Source organism: Bombus pyrosoma, linkage group LG10 (assembly GCF_014825855.1).
Source record: "Bombus pyrosoma isolate SC7728 linkage group LG10, ASM1482585v1, whole genome shotgun sequence".
NCBI classification, from domain to species: Eukaryota; Metazoa; Arthropoda; class Insecta; order Hymenoptera; family Apidae; genus Bombus; species Bombus pyrosoma.
In genome coordinates, this window is record NC_057779.1 from 430027 (window position 1) to 456450 (window position 26424).

The 26424-nt window shown below is 39.4% G+C and overlaps 1 protein-coding gene across 2 annotated transcripts; it reads left to right on the plus strand.

Moving 5' to 3' along the window:
- On the plus strand, nucleotides 1-25755 carry LOC122571547 (hillarin). Of its 2 annotated transcripts, none has more exons than XM_043735427.1 (12): nucleotides 1-698; nucleotides 5276-5725; nucleotides 11623-11887; nucleotides 17768-17884; nucleotides 18368-18540; nucleotides 19774-20017; nucleotides 20761-20987; nucleotides 21251-21472; nucleotides 21566-21715; nucleotides 22108-22297; nucleotides 22792-23049; nucleotides 23156-25755. In XM_043735427.1, exons 2-12 carry the CDS (start codon nucleotides 5382-5384, stop codon nucleotides 23465-23467), a joined length of 2502 nt encoding a protein of 833 aa, XP_043591362.1. In that variant the 5' UTR covers nucleotides 1-698; nucleotides 5276-5381; the 3' UTR covers nucleotides 23468-25755. The 2 variants fall into 2 exon arrangements, with proteins under 2 accessions (XP_043591362.1, XP_043591363.1); XM_043735428.1 differs by having other exon boundaries at nucleotides 11656-11887.
- The last annotated feature ends 669 nt before the right edge of the window (nucleotides 25756-26424 follow it).

Sequence of the window (26424 nt, forward strand, 5' to 3'; positions counted from 1 at the left end):
GCAGGTGGCGATATTCAGGTTCGACCTCTCGCGTGGCCGCCTCGCTTGGTGGCGGGACCTCAATTCCAGGTGACGGACACACGAAAACCGTGCCAGAAAACGTTCGTACGCGTCGACGTGAAGGTCGAGACTATCAGCCCGGTCCTCTGTGGTGTACTCGATAATCGAGATCGAACAGCCAAAACCGGAACGTCGTTCCGAGCAGCGTCGGAGCGACTTGATCACAGTTTCTACTCTGTTAGGGATCCGTGAAGTCGGAATATCCTACCTGCCAGGTGGACTTGTTCCTGGAATTGTTCTTCTTTGTTCAATTCTCCGTTCGTTCGATGGAAGACGGTGCGCGCGCGAACACGATGTCTTCTGATATTGGCCCTGCGGTGATCATCGGGACCTGGTGATTTCAATGCACGGTGCGGCAGCAACGAGAGAGAAGCTCATGATATCGTGCGCGATTTTTCCGCAGTGTCTTGGTTTCTCATAGACGGAGTACGATAAAGTCAATAGAAAGTAAATCGTGGAATATAATCGATCGTCGATCGCGAGACTTTGTCGTCGAATCGTCAATAAGAAGAAACTTATTAAAAGACGGGACGTATAGAGGAAGGAACGGAAAGTTTGCGAAGAGATGTTCGAGGTGGACCAGAACGATCATCGAGGATTCTTGTGGACCAAACTAGTGGACATGAAAGCATGAGAACGTGAGTATCCGCGCAGATATCGTTCTGGTGTCGACCACGGGGTAAGAGGGAACACTGGCCTTGCTGGTTATATTCAGCTTTTTTTTCATTCCTGCTCGCTGCTCCAATTGTCTTGCCGCTAGAACGACCGGTCGAATCATGTGCCTCGTTTGATACTCGCTTCGGCGAATATTCTTCTCCGAGATATTCTCGCTGATGCTTTGATTATCGGTTTCATAGGCGCACGATTTATTACGTGGCTCTTGTATTCGCGTGATACACGTGTTTGACAAATCTGATGCGCCTCGGGGGATTCTCGCGATTCTCGCCTTTTTCACAGTGCACGGTGAAATCATTCAAATCTCTGGGATGGAAAGGGACGGAGAATGACGGAGAAAGAGGCGTGTAACGTGTACCAGGCCCCTTCGATGTGCCTGTTCAATGGAATGCCCGCTATTCACCGGTACTTTCGCGCGTTAAGTAACCAGACAAACTGTCGCAAACACGGGAACACGCCTTTTCCGTTAACCTGTTGTCTCTAAACATCGAGCAGGCTTCGAATTCAGACTCGCGGTCCTCATATTCTTCGATCCACCTCGATATAAGGTTTCTCGATTTCCTTAACGTGATACATGGAGTTACGTGGCGCGTACACGCGCTCTACGTAGCTGTGTGTGTGTGCGTTTGTGGGTTGTGTGTGTACGTGAGTGCACGCGTGTGTCATTGCATGTATACGTACGTATGCGCGCGCTGAGCGTAAATACCTAGGAGAAGGTGGGCCAGAATGGGGACACTGGTATTCAAGCGGGCATTATCGAGTGATAAACGACGCGTGGAATGCAATAAATAATTTTCACATGCTGGACGGTACCAATTTTCAACGAATCCCGATGTCACATGCTCGGGAAATCGTTTTTCTCGTTTGATTAGGTAGGAGGTTTAATTTTGGAGAATATTAATAAATCTCTGGATATTTGAGAGTTTGAAATATAGTTTTTGCTAAAATAGGTTGAGATTAGATCTTGAAAATATATCTAATATAATAATAAATGATTAATAAGTGCCAACTTTACTTTATAAACACGTAAATTACGTGATAAGCGTCTGCTGATTAATGGATAAAAGTGTATGGATAAGATTGTAACATATAAAATGTCCGTTTGAAGGCTTTAGATTCTGTACTTAGATTACGTCAAGAAGTATATTGTTCGCTTGCGGTATGATCATCTTATCTCTTTTGTTTTGTGTATCTTTCATCTGAAGTAGTGTTGGAAGCTTTTCAGTATTTCTTTTAGAATGATACAGTGAATACACACGAAATTCCTCTCTTTTAAATATAGGTTTTTAAGACACCATTGCCAATGAACATTCTAGTCGTCCTTGGTTTCTTAAACTTTTTTCTAGCCGATACTGTAGCCATGAAAATAGACGAACGAGACAACAAATATGTAAAAAAAAATTTGTACGAGAAATATCTAAGAATACTAAAAATTTGAAAAACGTGTAGTTTTGATACACAGTGTGTTAATAAACTAACTTTGCTGGTTTATAAAATTACATTTATTTTAATCAAAGGAAATGCACATTTTTCATATGATATCTACGACCAAATGCATAAATACGTATGTACGTCGATATTTCGTTTTACAAAATTGCGCGTTCATTGGTCACACACGCTTAACACGATGAATGAAAACCGACGAGAGACCGTAATTGGAAGTGTCGCGTTTCACGAGGACTCGTTACGATTTCCTCTTTCGACGTTGCGTAACGCGATTGAAATGCACGCGAAGTCGGTGATCTGTTCGAGCGCGACGGGGACGTTGCGAATTAACGATTGTGAAAAACTAAAAAGCAAGGTAAATCCGGAAAAGACGAGCAATGTGGAAAAAATGAAACGCTGAATGCAGGTGCGATTTACGAGCGTCCTTAAACATTCACGACTACCGGGACATCATGGGACGCAAATCGACCGAGCTCGTTACTTCGTTAAATCAGTAAATTCCACATAAACGAGGACTATTCTTGATATTTTATGCGTAAAGATTACGAACAAGTTATATGTAAGGATTAATAGTAAAAATTCGTGCCTCTGCAGTTAATGATTAATAGTAGATTCGGTATAACAATTGAAAAAGTGATCCCAAACGTTTGACCTATACCATATGCAAATGAATTTCAAAATTTCCCTAGATATACATCCTACACCGACTTAAAACGTGTTCGAAGATAACGTTGACAACGTTTCAACTATTTTTACGAATCCACGTTCCATCGATAAAGTTTCTAACAAGCTAGCCTCCATTGTTCAGTCGACGTATCAATCAGATATTTTCAAAGTATTCACGGCCGAGTGGCACAAAGAATCGTCGTTGCACGCTAGGATAGACGTTGATAAGCCTAGAACATGTTTAATATCGACAGGATATTCGCGAAATAAAATGCTTTCCCCGACCACCGACTGTCCTACATATGCCCGTTCTCCGGAAGAAGAACTTTCCAGCGTGTCCATCTTCGTCCGCGAATTTTTGTCCTACGCTCATCAAGGAGAGACTCGCAGCGGCTGAAAAAAAGAATCAGTGCGTGTCGTGGCGAGCGGAAAGCCGCGATTCGGTGATGCGTGAGACGAGCTATCCTGCGTTTATTACGGTATTGTTGTGCATGGTCGCTAACGGTATGACGTAATCGCCATTGTGGTCGCTGGCTGCGCAACGGGAGAATTCGGTCGGTGTACAGGAGGAATCGTGGAAAGAAAAGGGAAACCTCGATCGTCGTATCGTAACGCGATTACACCGGTGAAACCGAGGTAGTAATTTGGGAAACACGCTCCACGGTTCATTTAGAAAGTTTCCAGTATGATGCGTGACTTCGTTCGAAAGAAGATACATAATATGTTTCTTTACGTTCGTGTAATTTCGTGACGCAATCGTGCATTAATGTAGAAGAAGATTGTATGTTTTTAGCATTACATTTTGTGATTTTGTGAATAGAATACTTTCGAGCATGGTCTGTTGGTTTCATGCTCGTTTCTGGTTATTTTGGCTCAGTAGTTCTTGTCGTCACAGCTATTCAGACTTTTTTTGGCACCGTTGGCTCTTTTGATTAATCTCTAATATCACTTTTTATATCGTCGTTGAAAATACAACTCATTATTGAGCTCATAACGTGACTCAAAGAGGATACAGTGTCGAACACGCAGTTTTGCCTTCACGATCATTTTCTCAGTTATATCGCAATCATAGCGTTAATTGAAAATCTAAACTCGTCATTAGAAACGCGTTAAAGACCCTCTTCTATAGAAATCTCGTCAACAGAATATGATTTTTGCTCATGGAAATACAAATTCAGAATACAATCGAAAGAATCTATCGAAATTCGAGCGAAGCTTGTTCAAACATCGTAATATATGCCAGAAAGCAATTATCGCAAGGCAGAATCAACGAAATCGTGGAAAATCACGAATTTCGTATGCAAACGAACGAAATTCGATGGAATCGTAAGTTTCTCAACGAGAATTCATTATTTCTGTCTATAAAAAGCACAGAATCTTTTTTCCATAGTAAATAATTTCCTCGAGTATTGTATCTAGAAACATACGCAAACGAACAAAATTCGATAGAGTCGCAAGTGGCTCAGTAAGAATTCGTTAAATCTATCTAGAAAAAGCATGATAATATAAAATTATTACTTCTATCTATAAAAGCGTAATAATTTCCTCGAGCCTTCTGAAGCAATCGTAAAGATGGACATGAACGTAGGAAACGATGAACAAACAGAGTGGAATGAAAAAATGCGATTTCCACGATGTGATTGTAACACGAAATCTGTTATCTTTCGAACGAAGCGTTAACGAGGACGTACGTGTGAAAATCCCGATATGACGTTATATGTCAGACTTGTGTACCGTGAGCTCGTGAAATCTGTTGCAATTATCCGTTTGCTGGTCGCCCACTATGAAAAGTATTGGCAACGAATCGTTGCAAAAGTCGACAGGAAAGTGTCGGCGGTATTGGTCATTCTTAATAGCGCTAATGCGTTTATAGGTTTATACTTTTTAATCGCTCACGATCGAGATGCTATCGGTTCAAGTTTTCTGTTAGCTCTTTCGTTTCTTCCTATCTTGTATATTTCTGTTTTTTCTTTCTCTTTTTTAAACATCCTGCAGAAGTAATTATTGAGAGTTAAGAAATAGACGCGGTCTGATTCGTTTGCACGCGTTTTGTATCGAGGTAATTACCGTCAATTAAGGCACACGTTTTCAGCTTATGAAACATATTTTACACCTTTCTGCATTTTGTCGTGGAAACAGAAGGAAGATGCATTCTCTATTGCAAAAACAACGGTATACATACATACATAGTTGTCTCATCATTTAACACAAACAAATTTTATTCTTTTTGCAAATCGACTGTGAAATCGCATGAAATCGAGCCTTGTTTTAATCCCGATTTTAATCTTCACCTTAACCTTCGCCCAAGTCTTTACCAAAACTTCCACTGGAGCTTGGAATTATTATATTATAAAACATTTAATTTAATTCTCTTCGTCGTTCAATTTCGCCTAATATTTCGACTGATACGATAATCTTCACTTTCAAGGTCGCACGCGGTATGTTCCACAGCGAGGTGCAGCGTTGACTGAGGACACAGAAGAATCAACCAGGAAACGGAAACCTAAACAACGGGATCCTGATCGAGGAAAACGATGTATCGGCCGAATTTTTACGAGAGCACGTGTCTGAGATGCGCTCAGACCGTCTACCAAGTGGACAGAGTCGGTCCACTGAAGGACTTCACGTTCTTTCACGCGGGTTGTTTCAAGTGCGCGATCTGCGGCACTAAGCTGACCCTGAAGACCTACTACAACAACCAGCATACGATCAACGATAAGGAGGTGTACTGTAGCAGCCACGTTCCCAAGCCAGGTCCAGGAACCTTGGACGGATCTAGTGTAGGCATTAGGTCCGCGCTGAACGTACCGAGAAGCGGTTACGTCAATGAACAGATCAGAGCTGGTGGCGCGTCGCCGCGGGGAGTTTATCCACCTTGGTAAGGCACACTCACCATCGTACCTTAACGCTAGACTGCGGACTTTTATGCAAATTTATATTTTCCAGAATATAATTAAAAAGGTAGAAACTTGGTATAAAATTGTTTTACTTAACAAGTACTATAAATTATACTTTGGGTATTTTATATATTCTTTTATATTATATGCATTCTGTGTAATTTTACACTTTTAAATTGCCTATAAATGTGTAGGAATCTGTAGTCTACTTGTTACTATAGCGTCTGTGGTACTATAGATTGTTTGCCGAGGCTCGATGAAAGCAGAGTTTCCCATTGTTCACATTTACTGATTGCTGTTCGAGTTTCGCTAGTTTATTCTGTATTTATGGTTGTACTCCTGTAGTAAGATTTCGAAGATTTCTAACATAATTGATAGAGTCTGTGTAAAATAAATTGTTGCTCGTGTTCATTGAAAACGGAATCTTCTGTTGTAATTCGTCCACATTTCCTGATAGTTCAATGTTTCTTATTCCATAGAGAAGTGGTCTCGAATAATTGATTTTTAACAGGTTAAATAGCGTCGCGATTTGTTAATAATGTTAAGCTTCGTGTAGATCTACCAGCGATCCTCTGGTTTGAACAGAGTGAATGGAAGCTGATAATGATTTCATGTCTTCGGGATATAGAACTTTGCGGTAGATTTGTGGAAGGAATGTGTGCTGTAGACTTGCTAAGCAGGAGGTAGTAGAGTGTGTTAATTTGGTCCACTGAGAAATTGGTCGAGCCTTGGTGAATGAATTAGCACCGGGATAGGTGTATCGACCAGGTTGGAAGTCATTTGGTTTGATTCGTCTTAGAATTGGTCATAGGATTTTCGTTTAGTCGAAATTTTTGTCTTAAAAAAAACCTATTCAGACTCGATTCTTTTTAAATTTCTAGTTTTTATGAAATACATTGTAATTTCAAACAATCAATCTGCGGTTCGTTTCTTTGTTAAAACAAATTTGTATAGAAAAAAAGAATCGCAGTTGCTTTCTTCATGCAATCTTACATCGCTGCACCCAGGTTAGAAAACGCGAGAAACAAATTGAATGGCGATTGATCTAACCAATGCATCCCTTTTCTTATTCCCTGTTACGTTTATCGGAATATCAGTACAACACGACGATTCTTCGATACTGTTATATGTATCTACAACATCGCAGCAATTCTACGAGGGAAAATAAAAAGAATCTGAGAAATACTGATCGGAATTCACAACGTAACTTCGTTACTAGAATACATTGGACGCAATCTTCTCATGATCGAAGAAACCTTGATTAAATAACAGTAATCATAATAAGAAAATTAGTTACACGTAACACGTGTGGCAACTATTTAGTTGCAATTGAAACGAGAGTCCGGTTATTCGCATTGACTTGTTATCCTGTTCGTGTTGTTGGTTCGTGGCCGTGTTACCGGAAACGACTGACATACCGTGCGGTAGCACGAGGTGTCATCGATTCAGGAAAAGTGTCGTGTCGTGTGGAACGTCGCGGTAACATATAATTTTCAAGTCTAAATGTGGGAGGGACGTGACACACGCGCGTAATTAAGCCGCGGCTTCTTAAGTCGCGCTTGCCGATTCCAAGGACGTGGCCTGATCGTACGTAACCGGTATTGCTATTCCAAAGGTTACGGGTTGAATTACGCTGGGAACGTTTTACTAGCACTGCTAGTAATCATACGTTGAAAGCGATCGTTGAATTAACTTGAGCATTTCTCTCTTTCCTGTCTTTCCTTTTTTCTTCTTATCTCTCTGAATTTTTCCGAGCTTAATATTTTCGCGATTCGCGAGATGACAGATAAAATATCTTCTACAAATGTAGATTGTAAGAGAAAAATGCGACAAGTGGAATATTTTCCTTGATTTTCTGTTCTTAAACTCGTGCGATGATCGAACAGGAGAATTTTATTATGAAAGGGAAGTCAAACTGAAGATGATCTGTCAGGTTCAAAAATGGTCTTTTAAAAGTAGCTGATAAATTAGAAAATTTTGTGAAAGTCAAAAGTACAAACGGAGCAATACATATTTTGAAAATTTTGATGAAGATCACTGACCCATGGATGTTAAAAAATTTGTAATAAATTCACGAGTATAAGAAGTCTCTCGCTTTTTAAGATATGAAATACCTATCTTCAATCCGACTCAATTAAATACACGTACTTGATTTTTGAAATTGAAAACTTCGTAGAAAATGAAGTATATCGATGTGGCTTTTGAAAAGCCGATTTAATCCTGTACGAACTAAAATATAATTCATATAAATGGAATTCTACTCTACTAGATTATATCTCATTAAAAAAACGACTCTCGATCTATCTTCTTTTTTAAAAATCTAAATTATATTACTGTTCGTACTTTTATAATATTTTACCAATTGTTTAAAAAAATGTTATTTCCAAGAGATTGAGAGCGTCGCAGAAAATCGCGAATTTCTACGTACGATGCATTAAAATTCCTTAATGAGAAAGAGAAAATCATGGCTGGGTGAGGGAGATTCGTCACGATAAAGTCGCGTTAAACCTCGTTAAAATTCCATCGTTGTCTGTCACAGTTTGGATTATTCATTCTGGTCTTCTTTTTAGTAATAGAATCGTATACGACGTAGCCGTTAAACGCAAATTGCTGTACAACAGCCCCGACAGAAAATTAACGTGCACGGCTCTCCTTTACGTTTCCTGTGTTTTAATGGCTCTTGAACGATCCGCCGGAAAGTCGATCGACTCGCTTCACGTTCGGTTTCACCACTTTCCCTTCGGTGTTAAATCGAGATCGCCGTTTAAGTGGAGTATAAATGGTCGCGCGGCCTTTTGTGCTCAAACGACCCTGTTAACGGTTTGTTAACCGTGTTCCTTAACCTTGACGACGCACGATTAATGCTTTATTGCCGATTCGATTCATCTTTTACTGATTTCGATTTCATCCCCGTAAAATCGAGTTTTTTTAATGATTTATAAAGGACACTAGATGTTTCAAAGAAGAAGAGAAAATTTACTTTTTACAACTATTAGTTCGTTCAGTAAATTCGTGCCGCAGTTATACTCTTCGTGATGTATTTTCCGAACACAGAATAACAAACGACTGAGATGAATGGTCTTATATGATCAAATTTAGTACAGCGGAAGCATTTAAGAGGAGGAAACTTAATTTTTCCATCTTAACAAATTACGACCGAGATGAATATTCTTTGTTAGTATCTCTTGGAAAATTAACATAAATTCAATTTCTCCAAAAATGTACGTTACAACCGAAGATATTCATTCTTCTGGCGATTTCACGAAATTTTTCACGCGAGAATTGACGCGCAGATCGGTCACGTAACACGGACACTTCTCTACAAGTCTGTCGAGTCCTGAATTTTTTTACCTATAATTATTTGCCACAGAAATTTACCACAGAAAGTTTGGTTGGCAGTCATTCCCGGGGCCTATATGCATACGTGTTAGCCGAGGCATCTGGTTCATCTTCGTTACATAACGCATCGCCACATTGGCCTTAATCCCGACCAGGTCTTGAACAAAGTGTGAAACCGCGATTGTGCGCGCGAGAAGCACACTTGCTCTCCGGCCGGAATGTCAATGGCTGACCCGATTTCCTTGAAATAACGAGCTCGCCTCCGAGAGATTCATGCGGACGCGATCGACCAGACGATCCTGCGTTCATTTTTCGATCGATCCGGAAAACAAGTGAAATATCTCGTTGCGCGTTAAAATATAAATGAAATTGCTTTCGATAATTAGACTGAATAATTAAACACGTGTACTGCAACAAAACTTTCGTGTAATAGTCTTCGTGATATAGTACAATACCAAATTGAAGCATTAAGTTAAACGCTAAAATGTCCAGCCAGTCGATTTTAATCTATGTTAATCAAGAAGCAGTAGTAATTGGAAGTGAAATACAGTTCTCATTAGCTAGATCAGAATCAGCAAGATTTTCCTGCATAGTACATAATGTACCTCACAAATAAGTATAAAACGGTAAAATCTATTCGATTCGGCTTAATTACAAGAAGAAGGAGCGTGTTGTGCCTAAATTAAACGAAAGTTCGTTTGGACTAATTCTTTTTCCCAATTACACCCTGCAGGCTATAAAATCGATCAGAGAAAGACCTGTTGCAACGTTCAGGAAGTACCTCAAGGTTCCAAAAGAACCAGTGCAACCTCCACTAAACGTACTCGTATAGAAACGTTACGTAAAGGTCGATGGGTCGTGAGAATGTCTGAATTTAATCGTTTGGACCTCTCGAGTATCGAATGCATCTGTTTCCTGAAAATTCTAAAGCCGTCAATTTATACAGGATATTTACTGCGCCTGGAGAAAATGTAATATTCGATACAAATTAAATGTTTCCTCCTGGTTTTATTAGTTAGACGTGACAAGTATTCCACTTGCGATATTTTATGTCTGTTTGTATATGATATGCACCCTGAATATTTTTCTGAGATTTCTATAAATATCTGCAAGTGTTCTAATACATATGGCTTGGATATGGATAATCTTCTCAAGCTTACGAAAGTATTTAATTCTTATTATACATTTAAGATGGCTATTTATGCTGTACAGTAATCTTTTTATTAAATATATGTTTACAATGAATATTTTGTAATCTGTATGTACGTTCTCAGATTGGTTTTATATTTGACCAATATAATCACGACAGTCGTGTCTCATTACGATGTTAATGAAATTTCAAAATTTTGTATTGTAACATACGATAACGAATAATATGAACACAAAAGTCTTATGGTAAGCTATTCAAATGCTTTCGTGATCCGGTGTATATCGTTTTCACCATTGAACAAACCCGCGAGATGTATGCGTACACACATGGGTTAACGCGTGTGCAGTGGAAGAATTTCTTGTAGCTGCGTTTCGCGAGTTCTCTGCCTCCGGCTGACATAAGGAGCGCGCGCGTGTACGCGACAAAGACAGAATGTCTGAATACAGAGAGAGAAAAAGAAGGAGAAGAAGAAGAAGCAGCGGCTTCAGTCACAAGTGAATGAACCCCGGAGGAGAGAACGAGCGAGAGAAGGTGTAACACATTCATTTAACCAGAGACTTTCTGGTTTCTCATAAGCGATGCGGTGCTCGTGCGCGAGACGGCTGTTGTCAGGATTTTTCCTAAGTCGAGCCAATGAATCAGGCTTGTCGGCTCAGGCCCGTGTGGTAATTAGTTCTAGGATGCTCGTTGGAACGCGGCTGAATCGCTGATGAGCTCCGCGCGAAGCAGACTCGCACGTAGGAAAACGTTTCGAAGGCCCCGTTAAAAAGGCTGACCTAGTTCTTTGATGCGCGGAATCATTGAATTTGCATGCTAAATGCCGGAAGCTGCGGCAAATGTTGCACGAGTCAGGATCACGGTTACCAGGAATTTCTTTTCTTTCGGTTCTCTTGTCGTTAAACGAAGCTCGAATCGAGTCGATGCAGCGATTTGGCTTTGGTGTATTTCTTAGTCTTTTTCGTCTCGATCACACGAAGGGAAATCACACCGACAAGCGATACGGTCGAATTATTTTTCGCTTCGAATGATCAAATTTTACGTTCATCATATTTTCCTAGTATTTTTATTTTGACTATATGAGGGAAAATTGCTTTGGAAAATGACACGACTGGTATACGCTTGTCACGGCATTTATTATCGTCCATTTGAATTTCACCAAGAAATATCGAGTGAAAAAGGCGATATCGCTTGCTTTTGCTACGTTGCTACTTATCGTGCTATTTAGTTTATTCGAAAGAAGATCACATCGTATAATAACATTACCTAATTAAACTTTCCATCCATCGTACATTTTGAATTTTTGAAATGAAGATGATGTTCTATAGGAGGCAACGACGACGACGACGATCCCTAGTCCCCCTGAAGACCCGTTGCATAATTTTGTTGCAGTTACGATAATGTAGACTCGCCTAATTGTGCCAGGCACCTAAACGGACATGGTTCACCGCCGGCCACGAATTCGTCCCAGCGTGATCTTCATGGGAACGCCGGCGGAGGAACGTCCTCGCCGTACAACCACAATTATTCCGGCGACGGGAGCTACCAGTACGGGAGATTCGACGCGAGCGCGCTTCACATCGCCCATGCCCTTAAGCAGACGGAGCTTCAGAAGGGCTACAGCAAGGCACGCGAGAAGCCCATCGATTATTATCTGGTGAGTCATTCGCATAGTCCGGTGAAATCATTCGTCACGGTCACCGCCATATTAGGAGCGGGTTACCTCTATTCCAACACCGATCTGCCGCGTAATTACGCGAGGTATCGAGCTTAATTACCACCACGCGGACCATCGTTTTATCAAAATATTATTACAGCGGAGCCCTCGATTAATTCAGCTCCGATTATCCGCGGTTTGATTAATCCGAATCTTGGTTACTCGCGTTTTACTTATTTGATATAGAAGCTATATATACCGTCCACCATAAGTATTCGAATAGTTATTGGTTTTTGGATTTTAAACTTTCAAGATGATGAGATATTTTGATATTGGTTTTTCGGGATAAACAATCGTGTTGCAATTTTGCATTTGCACTTTGTATTTGCATTTTGGACCAAGAAAGCCAATATCAAGATACTTACTGATATTTAATGTAAATTGGATGGTTCTCTCTGACTTTAGTTTCTACTCATTTTATTATAAACCTGTTATTTAAATCGTAAATACGCGCTTTGTAACACAAAATATTAAATAAAGTAAAATCGGTTACAATCGTTGAATAAGTATAATCGGTAAGTAGACTAATGTGTGTGTGCTAATGCTTATGATCGACGGTATAAGGTATCGTTATTTTTTCCTGAAGCCTTCGTAATAGTTTTTGTTAAATATATATTATATGATAGATAGCAATAAACAAAGAGTACGTTAAACTGAAGACGAGGATAGTTAGGATATTTATTTCAAAAATATCTGGAGCAAGTTGCTTCAGGACTGTGTTAATTACGTTTCTTGATTAATATAACTTCTTAACGACCTGATTACGAGAGTTTGCGTTGAAGTATAGAAAATCAGATTTGAATTTCACGCTTTTCTAGATATTTAGGCAGAATTACTTTTCGCCACTCGAGTCGATAGTAATAAATAACGACTCTTACATCTGCCAGATTGAACTGTCTTGTTAATCACTTAGCAAACCTCTGAGAAATAACGTGCCAAAGCTTTTTCCACTCATTGTAGAAATTATAAACGTACGTATTTCAAACATCAATCAATCGTTCACCGAGCAACAGGGCGCGATATCCGGTTTTCGAGAGCCATAGGACGCTGCAGAACAAAATCTGGTATTTCGCCTGTGCTCAGCGACGCGTAAAGATACTAGGAAGAGTGGAATATATACGATAACTAAGTTCGTTGATTAGTTGGAGCGAGAAATACGCGTTGACAGAAGGTAGACGCGTTTTAATGGAAAATGGTCGGAAGCCCGAATTTCCGATTGCGATGGAATGCGGGCCGGGTACCGGGATTCCGTGCCAGCAGCCGTGACTTTCATGCGCGAATCGCTTGACAAGCGAGGAATGTGTACCGCCGCGAAGACGGACCCTACATGAAAATGAGATTGCCGGCTTGCTTTTCCCATCGGTGTCGGCGTAGAAGAAGAAGGCCGAGCCGCTAGTCGCTCCACTATCGGCGCGTTTTCTCTCAATCCGCTTTCGCGTGTACATTCAGCAAAACGCCTCCCGCCGGCTACGGCTGTTATTTATAGTATTTCGTGAATGTCAGCCTACCTGCGTGCACGCTCTTACGAAACGAAAGTAGCGTGGGCAACGAGCAGGGTCGTGCACCGTGTCTATGCTTCGTTTCCTTCTGCGTCCCGTTGACGAGAAATCGAAAGATATGAACGTCCTTCGACGTAGTTATTAAGTTCGTTGATCGGAGAATTCTTTTTATTAATTTTATTAAATATATATTAATTATTGATTTATTGGTTTATTTAGGAAGCTTGTGAGAAAATCAACAAATTTAAGGGCTATTTATTTCCGTAGAACTAGTGTTTTGTAGAGTAACACGTACACCATTTTGTTCAATGACTTTTTCTTATTATATTTTCATAACATTTTTACATCGATAGCTCCGCGAATCTCTTTCATAGAAACTTTCGTACAAAGTCTCGTGACTTTTGAAACTTACAGTTAATCGAATATTGGCGAATCTTCAAAGACGTTTCCTTCAAAATGAAGCCTTCTGCGCGAAGGTTTTATTCTATACTTTATAATTTTGCATAAAGAACTACCATCTTCTTGCTTATATCAGGATCACAGAAACACTCTGTATACATATTATTATTAGCCATTTTCATCATACCGCAATAATTACAATTGTCAGTGTCTAGAAAAATATTAGAAAATTATAGAAAGGAGACGAAGCTGTCTCCACAGTTTCTTTCATCGCCTGATTTTTTCGGTCGTTTACGCTTCACGCTCGTTGCAATGGTAGCGGTTTCTTACGATCGGACGATCAACTTCGAAATTGTCCGTTCGAACGCCTCGTGAATCGTCAAACACTGGTGATCTGGTGATGATCATGGTTCTGCGAATCGTAGAAACCCAACATGGGTTTCCGTCTTATTGTCTATAGGTTGGGTAAAGAGAACGATCGTGGAACGTTTACGAGAGGTCGATAATTGGGAAGCCGCGTGGGCAAACCGATCTCGGGCGTGCCCGTCATCCTCTCAAACGTAGAAAGTATGATTCGTTTTAGCTAACGGTCTCGTCGAACGCGCTGCTGGTTATTATCGGTTGCAATAAAATAGAGATCGTTCTGTGTATCGAACTGTTAGAAGAGATTCACGCGATCTGCAGCCTGATATCGATATTGAAATAATAAAAAAAAAGAACAGTTGAATTTTATGGATTTATCAGAGCGGAATGAATTTTCACGTATGGCTAGTGCGAATAGTCCTTGAATAGTATGATGCTTCGACCAAATACGAGTGTGGTAATTCAGTGAAAAATTGTAATACTCTAAACCGTATCAAATTGTACAACTTCTAAACTTGGAATAAATCGAGCTAAACAACTCTAGCTCAATTAATATATTTGTTATGATATCTTGAATAACACGATACTTGAATCAAATATGAATGTGGTAATTCAATGAACGATTGGAATATTTTGAAATATACTAAATTATACAACTTTCGAGTCTAGAATAAATCGAATAAAGCGGGACTAATTAACATATTCATTATAATATCTTGAATCAAAGTCAATGGTAGTTTTACGATACGATACGCGTGCGATGCAAATTAAGAGTGGAACTATCGTGCTATTGTTTTATCTCCTATAAACGCGTTCCTCAGTCAAGGTTTCACGCGACGCGGCGATTCAACTTTCTTCACCTGCTTCCGTGACATCCGAGAACAATAACGACGAACGTCCTCGTGAACATTAACCGAACTGTTGCCACGGAAGAACGCGTTTCCCTTGTGTCTTCTTTCCATGACAGTGTGCACACGCGAAGGAAAGCTCGCGTACGGACCCAGAATCGCTTCCGCTTGCGGTACTCGCGTACCACGGCTGACAGTTAATTAGAGAATCGTTTCGCGGTCGCGGAAGAAGTCGTGTACAGGAGAAGAAAGAGCAAATGAGGGGCGGAGAGGGCCACCGTGTGCGTATCCTGTTTTAAAGAGCGATTGTGGTTCACCTCTCACGCGCCTTCGCCAACAAACGACCCACGGATGTTAATTGGAATCGCTGTTGCGGTCAATGCTGTGTGACACAGTCTATCGGTTTTATTCTTACTTTCTTCTCGCTCCTTTTTCGGCCAGACTGGCGGATTGAACGACAGATTGGCGCGAATGGTCTGATCTTGCGTCTCGGACATTGACGTACGATTATTGCGTAACGATGGAATTAAATTATTCATAACGTTTTGCTATTAATTTAGTTTTTTATTTTCCTAGACATTTTTGTGGATGTTCGTAAAGAATGTTTCTGTTATGTACATGTGATAAACATAAGGATGAGATTCTAAAATTCTACTAACAAGATCGTGTTGTTGTTTGATTTTGGGATTAAATATTTATCTTTGTTGGTGTTTGAAGAATTTTAGGAGAATTGTCTATCGGTGTCCAAAATATTCGAATGATCTCAGAATTCTCTAATAAATTTTATACGAATTTTTTCGTTCACGGAAAAATTAATTAGGTAGAGTATCCGAACTACACGAAGCTGACAATCTTGCGGAACTCTGTTTGAATTTAATCACAGACCGATACAAATCTTCTGTTTACGAACGACGGGATTAGCAAGATGGAATTGAATAGACAGCATACGCTTTTTATCTGTATCGTTTTTTATCGATACGCGCGAAGAACCAGAGTCTTATTGAACGTGACAATTTTTAGTAAAATCGACTTTAGCAAAAACGTATTCGCGGATCAAACACGTCTGTCCGTTCGAGGGAAAAGCAAATAGCAGTTGGAAGGTTCGTGACGGAATCTTGGTCACGAACCAGTCACGAAAACAGGCATCAAAAAGAATTATATTTCTTTAACGGCGCTGGTAAACAGATCGATCGAATTAATCCTATTAATGAGATTTCTTATTTTATTCTATCTTATTACATCCAAAGAGAGCAAGGTCTTTATTAAATCTTTTAGTTAGCACACTAAATAAAATGAAAATCGCGATATAGTTCAACATCCACGAACATCGAAATGAAAGATTCTATCGAGCGTAGAATATGAAACGATAGCAAACGACGAAGACGGTTCTTGGCTATTACAAGAAGTGTTTCTCCAAACAGAAAACAGAGAACTCTATGGTATGGAATGCTGGTTAACCAGTCAGTTGTAGTAAAGTAGTCACAGGAAAGTGCTTCTTCAATGACGCGAGTAAACAGATGGTCCGAATTAATTCTATTAGCGCGCTTTCTCATCGTTTCGTCGATAATTTTTACCGATCCACTCGAGTGCAAACGACAAGATTAACAGAACAAGTAACATACTATGACCATCGATTTGAAAATAGCAACTTCTCGGTCGTTACGAGAAATTGTTGTCTCCTTTTTTTCTGGAAAAAGCCTAATTGCATCTGTCGCCGCGAGAGGCTGAGGCTCGTCTAAGCAATTTCAGCAAGCACAACCGCAACATTCCTTACTGTACAGAGCGATTCGACCATAGAGATAGAATCTTACGGTCGTATTTTGTATCTCTGAGGATTTTTATGTAAATAATTTACTGTTAATTTGTTATAACTATTCAAAAAGTTTTTATCTTGCTTGCGTTATCTACGTTGCAATTTTTTCAATTTTTGTTCGAATTAATTTTACGTGATCCTTACAGGCTATTCCAGTTTCTTCTCGGTATGTCTTAATACTTTTCATGTTTCAATACATGACGCATCTATAAATTTTCAAATATCTCCGTCGAATCGTTTCATACAACTCTTAAAAACTCTAAGCGTAAAAAAAGCAGCTTCGAAATGTCAGTGCTCTCTAACATTGTCCTTATTTGCGGTTATTTCACGCAATAACGTGCGCTGCTATGACGTAACTGTAGCGTGGGCATCTGAGTTTGTACGCGCGACCGACTTGCGCAGGAAATTGCTTGCGTAACACTATACCAAATCCGAAGAAACCCTTTTTCAAACTGAGTGTCTATCTGTGTTCCATCGATTACTTTGTAAACGGAGAACGAATCCACTAATGCTCCATCGGTATTCGTTTCTCCTTCCCTACGAACGCTTCGATTTGTCGAACGATTCTGGAGCGCGCATCTCGTTTCCAGCCAAAAGGAAAGCAGAAACGCGGCGTGAAAGTAAAGCCGACAAAAACTGGACGACCGTCGCTGGGACGTTTAGGTGCGGCCTCCGCTTTTTGATAGACGAAGAAGATACCTCGATTTAATTGCGAGCCATCCCCGGTGAAACTCGTTCGAGTTTCTGCTGAACGCGATTCCCGAAACCGATCCAACGAGTTCCTTTAAATTTCCCGCGCGGCAGACGAGGAGGATATGCAAAAAATTCCGGCCTTCTTTTTCTTTCATAATTAAGAGAAAGGCCCTTGATGACCCTTTTTTTTTGTTGCAATTATCAGGATCGAGATGAGCAGACGCGACTCGAGATGAAACATCGCAAGGAGGAGGATGACCTCTATCGGAAATTCGCTCACCATCGTGAGGAGGAAGACAGACGAATTCGAGAGGAATTTAGGGTACGTGCTTCTTTCATCTTTAACCGAATTTAATTCTATCATATTACACGTATATACAGTTTTGCTAATACTGTATTTGTGAACTAGGTGGTACAATCATACAGGATGTTACAGTTAAATAGGTCACCTAAATATCTCTTTCATAAAATTAAACTGAAAGTATCTCTTGAACTGATCATTTTCAGACCCAGGTATCTTAATATTTTTGTCTAAAAAATAAAAAAAGACGCACCGATTATTGTATGAAAAAAAAATAGAGTAATTCGTTTAAAAGAATACAGATGATCTCGAAATCTTGAGAAAAAATTGAGAGCCTCTTCTTGGGTTGAAATTAAATTTGAAGGATGAAAAGTTTGCAACAGGGTTAATTAATATATTCCAATTTAAATTCGAAGTACCTGGAGAAGAAAATCGTTTTGGGAATATCTGGATCGATATCGAGCAAGCTCTGTGATTAAAAGATCGTGTTTCTTAATTGAATAGGACGAATGGGAGAAGGAACTGGAGGAACTATCGGCCAGATGGGAACGCGAAAAAGGTGGAAGAGCCCGAGCCCAGCAATTTCAACAAGAGAAGGAGGACTTGGAGAAGAACATGACTCTTCGTAGGGACAAGAAAAAGGAAAGTCTCACGCGCAAAATGCTGGAGCACGAACGGTACTTATTACCTAATTAAGCTGATTCTATTGCACGCTGCTCTGATTACGTTCATTATGAAATGCAAGAAAGGCAAGCAGCACTCTTGGGCTAGCTGACCCACGATTAACCCTTTGATTTGACGATTGTTAACTTTTCCGTGGGAAAACTACCCATTTTCACCTACGAAACTTGGTGTCAAAGACTAAAACAACAAAGTCTTTCCTGGTGGTGTAGCAAGTATTTTTTACACAATGGGATTTACATTGTAGAAAGTGGATTAGAGCGTTGGAAAGAAAATCGAGTGAGATTTTTCTTCGTTAGTACCACATTGTTATATCCACGTTCTATATAATTTTGCATTTCTTCTAAGAAAATGTTGCTTTTTGTTTACACAGCAGCAGTCGAGTTCACTAAACATTGAACAATTTTATAAGAACTTCTCCTTTCTCTTTCTCAGTATTTCACGAATGAAGTACGATCGTTCTACTTGCTAATTAACAAATTCTTTCCTGGTTTATTGTATCTATCGATGATTAAGCTTCACTCAAGTAATCTAAAAATTCAGTTGAGTTCTATGTAATTCATTTGGAAAAAAAAGTTAACATTTGATAGGCGCAGTTAAATGTCATTCCGTATAAAAAAAAATTTATTTTTAAAAGTACAGAAAATGATTTCCATTCGAATCCGTAGACAAGGTATCTCGTATCTTAATGGAAAAATATGCGAGACACTCGCCTGAAACGTCGTATGAATTACTACGTAAGACATCTCGTCTACGTATGCACATATTAAAAAAAATATCCGAGAGTTTGATAAACTTTTCTCCAGTTGTACAAAAAAATAGATACATATTCATGAGCCGGGGATCAAGCGCATCCTACGCAGGAATCATAAAATACAGAGATTTTAGCAAGAAAATATTCCCCCTCGAGAAATATGAAACAGCAAAAAAGAAAAAAAGGAAAGAAAAAAGAAAAAGACAGATCAGAAGTCGAAACGTTCTTCTTTAAATCAAGCGAATTTTACACGAACATCGTCTCATACGCATATTAAAATGAAAATAAAAAAGATTCATCATTTTAACCACATAATCAATCTACATCTTCGCCACATACGCGTACCAACTAAATTTGGATCTGAAGATATCAAAATCAGAATGAAGTTCCAGTGTTTGCATTAGCACTTTGATAATAGGTCCTTCGCGATTCGTTGATGAACCGCGAATTCTCGTAACTCCTGATCAATTTTCAGGGCGGCGACCGCAGCATTGGTGGAAAAACAGAGCTCGGAGATGTTGGAGCTGATCAATGAGGCAAGAAGCGAGTATATGCGGCAGGAGAGCTTGTATCTCGACGAAGGGGACGGTTATGCCCAGGAAGCGCCGCCTTTGCCTTATCCATCGCGTGCTCCACCCCCACAACCCCCTGCTCTCGCAAAGTATCACATCTACAATGATCCTCTGGAGTTTGCTGACATGGATCAGATAGCTATTTCGGTAAGCCCTCGTCGTAGTGCCAACCCCCTTTAACACCGTCATCCCCTTGTAAATGTAACGTCGAGGAAGAGTCGAAAGGGGGTGTGTTACACCCGTGGAATTTTAAACGGGCGGCTTGGAATCGGTGCGGACCGATATTTTCATATATTCGAGACGGCCTCGCTTTTATCCGGTCTCCGTCTATATACGAAGACCTCGCGTAATCGATTTACGACCTTTCTTTCATTCGAAGGATAGCGAGGAAACGGTTGATCGCCTATGACAACGGCGTCGTGTCGAGGCTATTCGTTATGATACCATTGAACGGTACGGTACCATTGGCGGAATGGAAGGGTGAAAGAGGTATTGTGCTAGTTCTCGTGAATGTTTAAGTTATACGGAGTTGGTGGAAATTGGGTGATGAATAGAGTGTGAATGTTTCTATGAATTTGTATTTTTATGGATAGAACGGAAGTGGAATCACGGTTTCGAAAATACCTTTCTTAACTTTATTCGCGAACTTAACTTTCGGGACTTAACTTTGTTCGCGATCTTAACTTTCGGATCTTAACTTTGTTCGCGATTTTATTAAAATTCTTTTACGTTAGAAAACTATTTAGGCAAAAGTTTATTAAAATAATAGAAATTGTTATTTGGAATTAATAATAGAAATAATTTAATTTAACATGATTTTATGTGTCTTAACATTGCTGAGTCCATCGTTCTTATTTTATATTCTTTTTTTTGTTCTTTTAATAAATCAGGTAGCCCAAGAAGATCAGAAAACATTCACAGATCTGGTACGACAGTTGGTGAGCAGATGCGGATCAGATATAGAAAAAGCTAGGACGATATTCCGATGGATCACCGTGAAGAATCTAAACACCATGCAGTTCGACGAGAATCTGCGCGGGGACACGCCTATGGGCTTGCTGAGAGGCATAAAGCACGGAACTGAAAGTTACCACGTTCTGTTCAAACGACTATGCAGGTAAACGCAACTAATTCAACACCTCAATGATCTTTCTCACGACACGCCCAAAATAATAATTCACCGGTAAGACTGGTTCCATGTTTCAAAATTATATGAATGGAAACAATAATGATAGACTAGCGTTTCAAACGGACCAGAAGTTTCACACATCGATCGAACGTATTAAATACAGTTACGATCTCCATTATTTGGATCAATCGTGTATTTTAGATTTGGTGTTCTGTTTTTTGTGACTCACTTTGCGTATCACATTCTTACAGTTACGCTGGATTGCACTGTGTGGTTATAAAGGGTTACAGCAAGTCGGCTGGTTATCAGCCAGGCGTTTGCTTCGAGGACAACCGATTCCGGAATAGCTGGAACGCAGTTTACGTTGCTGGTGCGTGGAGATTCGTTCAATGCAATTGGGGGGCACGACATCTGGTCAATGCCAAAGAAGTTCCTCGTCCTGGTCAACCAAAAGCTAAGAACGATAGTTTGAGGTATTTCCTTGAAACCTACCTTCTATTTTGAACATTTGACATGACACAGTTTTTTTCAATTCTTCAACCTATTCAACTCTTTGTTCTTCGCAGATACGAATACGACGATCATTATTTCCTGACAGACCCGCGAGAGTTCATCTACGAGTTCTTCCCCCTTCAAGAGGAGTGGCAATTGCTCAAACAACCGATTTCGCTCAAAGATTTCGAAGAGCTACCTTTCGTGCGTTCGTTGTTCTTTAGGTAATGCAACTCCTTCGCCAAATACTCGTTAAAAAACTAAATTCCTTAACTTTCTCGCTTAACAAAGTTCCGTACCCAACCATTTCATTAAAACTATTCATAGCATACACTATCGACCATAAGTATTTGAACACTTGCGGATATTTAGTATGAATAGAGTGCTATTCGTTGCTTTCATTTTTTAATTTTATGTAATGAGTAAATCTATCAATTCATTCGCATTATGTTTTGACGCGAATAAATTAACGAACTTACAAAAGACTTATAATAAAGAAATTAAAATTTATTAGAATGTTCAATAAATGTAACGAGTAGATGTCCTATATAATACTTATGACCGACTGTGTATACGGAAAAAAAGAATTTACTCACGTTTTATGTAAATTCGGCAGGTACGGCCTCTACTTTCCGGATACGAACACGAATGCCGTTATGTACACGGATTCTACGGGCGCCGCGACCGTCAGGATAGCGATGCCGGCTCACATGCAGTCGTCCCTCATTTTTCACTATAATCTCAAGTTCTACGACAACGACGGCGACGGATACGACGGCGTGTCATTGAAACGTTTCGTCATGCAGGTAACGCAAGATACTTTGCCGCGAACCGGCTACGGAGAGCGACATCTTTTCACGGTTTTACGGGCTAATTATCCGCTAGCCGCATTCGTATAAACTAATTAAGAAAGTGTCATTAAAGGAAGAGACTCTTAATAGGAGTTTAAGAATCGTTTGCTAATGAATTGCTCGCCAAGTGAAGTTAATTGGCGAACAGAAATTCGTAAAGGACTCGTAGTTAGGTGGGTTCAGGTCTGTTTAAACATCGGCATTTCCCATGTTTATGACGATATTAGCGTTTTCCAATATTGATTTTCAATGTGGCCTTAACGAGCTGTTTGGACAGTCCACGTAATTAGTCAAATTTTAACGACACTAAATATCAGGGTACTATTTACGTTTGTACAGTGTTATGTATGGATGACACGAGCTTTAAGATTAACTGTACAATTTTTCGAAGAATTTTTACCGTTAGGATATTACATATTAAGATTTTATTCGGAAATTTGTGTTCATAGTCTGTCGTTGGGAATATCGTTGCGTTTCGTGTGCACGCGCCCTGTTCAGGGGCTTTTCTCTTGGATATTTTTGCCAACGCGGTGACACCGAAGGAATACTTAACCGGAGAGCCGATGAAGTTCAAGAGCGTGTGCAAATTCAAAATTGCATGCGAGGAATTGCAAACAGTGATGGTACCATTGCCAGACTGCGCGAGTGGCGAATGGGGTCCAACCAAAGCCACGAGACTGTTTGGTCTCATACCAATAACTCATCAGGTACACAAATAAGGCACTTGCCAATTTCAAGATTTAAGATGCTTCTACAAGATATATATCGCTCTAACAAAAGCTATGTTTTTATAACCATTGTTTTTATAACCAGGAGGCCTTAGTGTTCGCTGGTCGCGAGTTGGAGATCCAATTCCGAATGTCGCGACCGCTGACCGACTTCATGGCGACGTTGCACAAAAACGGAATCGAGGAAAAACGACTCTCCAAATACGTAACGCACTCGATCGCTGACGACGACGTGGTGACTTTCTCGATCAGCTTTCCCGAGGAGGGTCAGTACGGTTTGGATATTTACACCAGGGAATCGACGAGTCCCACGAATGTTCCCCATGACATCACCGGTGAAAAGCACCTGCTCACGCATTGCTGCAAGTATCTAATTAATTCCAGCAAGAGGAACTAGCAACGTCGACTACGATTTCGTATTTTTATGCATATAGTATATATACAATATAACGATTTCGCTGGATCGATTCGATACATGGATACGAAGAAATACATCGCGTGTATAAATTGGTACATGTGATGAGACTAAACTAAAGGTGCTGCAAGTTCTTTTATCATCGTGTTCTTCTCTATTTTCTTTATTTCTACGGATACATTCCTTCTTAACTACGAATTTGAGGAACTTCGAGTGACGTGTAAGAACTAATCTACGAGATTAGCCTTTACTTGCCAGTAAATTATTGACTAAAGAGTCAACTAAAGAGTTGATCAAGGTGACGATTATGCAAGATGATTTTCACGATGATAGCCAAGAAAACAAAGGGAGAAGGTGGTTTTCGAACAACTGGTTCTTGAAACTTTGGCACGAGGAACTTTGAAATATGTCACCGAATGCGAGAACGATTCCGATCTGACGCGCTACCTCCACGTTCTTCGTAGTTTATAATAACGATTATTATCTTATTTGAGATGTGCTTGAGGATATAATCATTAGATTGTGGATATTTATGCAATGTTCATGTTTTTATAAACACAACTGTAAGACATGAGAATTTAGGAGAAATTCGTTTCACCTATTATACATTATAACGAGCATTGTACTTTCGATATTTGATATATTTTTGCACATTACATGCATTCTATACATTTTTGCATCTTAAAATGTTTTACAAACGCATAAAAATCCGCAGTCTAATAATCTTAGTCGAAGGATAAGTTGCGTTTAATAGAGTCCTTATTTAAAATTCGCCGATTCTTTTGCGCGGCGACTATCGTGTCGTCCGTGTTTCAGCGAGAAAGTTGGCAATTATAAGTTAACCAGCTCTGGAGATCGACCATCGCGCTCCGACCACATTAATCAAACTTTCTCGCCTCGACTCGAAGCATTAATCCCAATTATCTCGGTCCGCTTTAACTCAATGTCGAGAATCGCGTTTCGTTTTTACGCGTTCGAGGTATTTGGACAGAATGGAACGAGACTTCGTTACGCGAGGTGCTTTTGTGTATATGGATTATGCACACGATCCGTTGATCTTTCGATTGGTCGATAAAAATGAGCAAAATCATCGATCGAGATGAAAAATGTATGGAAATAAAATTGGCGAGGAATGGTTCGTTTTCAAGAAAGCGCATGCTTTGTTCTCAAGTCTTCTAAGTTCGTATTATAACGATGATATATATAAAGCATTCCTTTTTTCCTTGTTGCGAACGACCATAACCGCAAAATTGTTACACGAAGCGGAATAATTACAGTGGAAGCTTTTTATCTGGATAAGTCGGGGTAAGAGTAAGTCGTAAGACAGTTGGGATAATCAAGTATTTTGATAATAGTTTACTAGCTATTGCCTTCAACTTTCCATAAATTCGAAATAATAAAGTATAAAATAAATACAAATAACAAAATATATAGGAGCAGAGCTCTTTTTTAACCTCCTCAATTGTGCAAGAGGACCTGACGTTCAGAAAACTAAGGTTAATGTGAAAGCTACGTTCCATTTTTGATATAGGGACTTTTTTTAAATACAAACAAATGATTGCATATATTTGTTATAAGAATACGGGTTCATATAATTAGAGCTAAGGTGAGCATAAATAAGCTCGACCTCGTATTAATTCGAATAATAGAAGCTTAGATATAAGTTCATATATCTAAAGCTGAATATTAACTTGTTCGTATAAACGAGGTTCTACTGTATTTCGTTTGTCTCTAGGACACCATAAGGATATACGACATTCCATTTCAGTAATTATGTATCTAGGTTCGTTCAGAGAGATTTTGAAATCACGAAATTTTGCGGCTACGGTGGTTTCCGAAGTTCAGGTGCTATATGTTATTCTGTCAGGATTAGCTGCACGATTCTAGTTATTCTCGTACGCGAGAAGCGCGAAAGCGTTGAACTTTTCAAGCGGAAAGTTTTCAGTGGTAAAAGTTATATAATTGTTAATTTTTGTAATATGAATATCTCTTATCTTCCTCTCTCTACCTCCCTGCCACCCTCTCTCACTCTCTCTCTCTCTCTCTTGTCTTTGTTGTTATTTCGAAGTTATAACAACGCTTACGCAAAGAAAGTTCTCCGCGATTCCTATTACCGGTGGAATAAAGTATAACTCGAGCTTAATATCCTCTTTCTCATTGTTTCATTCTAACGAGCATGTAAATTAATTTTTATACATATTACAGATACGTAATAAAGACTCGTGTTCTTGTAAAGAAAAAGGAAGTAATAAAATCTAATTTTGTGGAAACTTGGCGATATCCAGTTTATGCAGCACAAGATAAACTTTTAATTATCTTTTTTATTCAATTATATTTGTCATTAGTATTCTAATTAATTTAAATAATTAACTTATGTATGTACAGTAGCATATGAAAACATTCTTGTAGAAACCTTTTATGGATATATTATGTGAGTTGTGCAGAACATTTTGAAATGTTAGTTGCACTATAGTAAGATTCGACTGTTATGATCGTATCAGTAAAATTTGAAACGAATCTGAAAATGTATATAGAAGTTGTAGAATATTTGCTATAATAATCATATATTCAGTCAAAACTAGAAGTATACAACATGAATATTGCTTTCAAATATATGAATGTATATAATTAATACTACAGATATTTGTAAAGCTTTCTGCGGTAAGTGTTGAAATACTTTTATAGGTCACTGTATGTGCGTATATGTATAGTTACCTTTTTAAAATGACGTCGGTGTCCCGCTTCGTTCCCGCCAAGAACTTCATCAGTTCTCCTGCAGATGGCAGCACCATCTTAGTTTCGTTTAATGTCGTCCAGCACGCAAAATCCCGCGTTTCGATTAAGCGCGACGAACGAAAAGTCCGTGGTCTGAGACAATACTTTAAACTGTGCCAGATCGAAGATAAACGGAAGTTTTACTAGTCCAAACAGAAAATTAG

Bases quoted from the DNA above. Each gene is read 5' to 3' on its own strand.
- LOC122571547 (XM_043735427.1), top strand. From the start codon at position 5,382: ATGTATCGGCCGAATTTTTACGAGAGCACGTGTCTGAGATGCGCTCAG. The intron at 18,541-19,773 runs GTACTTATTACC...ATCAATTTTCAG, and splicing joins AAAATGCTGGAGCACGAACG to GGCGGCGACCGCAGCATTGG. The intron at 21,473-21,565 runs GTATTTCCTTGA...TGTTCTTCGCAG, and splicing joins GCTAAGAACGATAGTTTGAG to ATACGAATACGACGATCATT.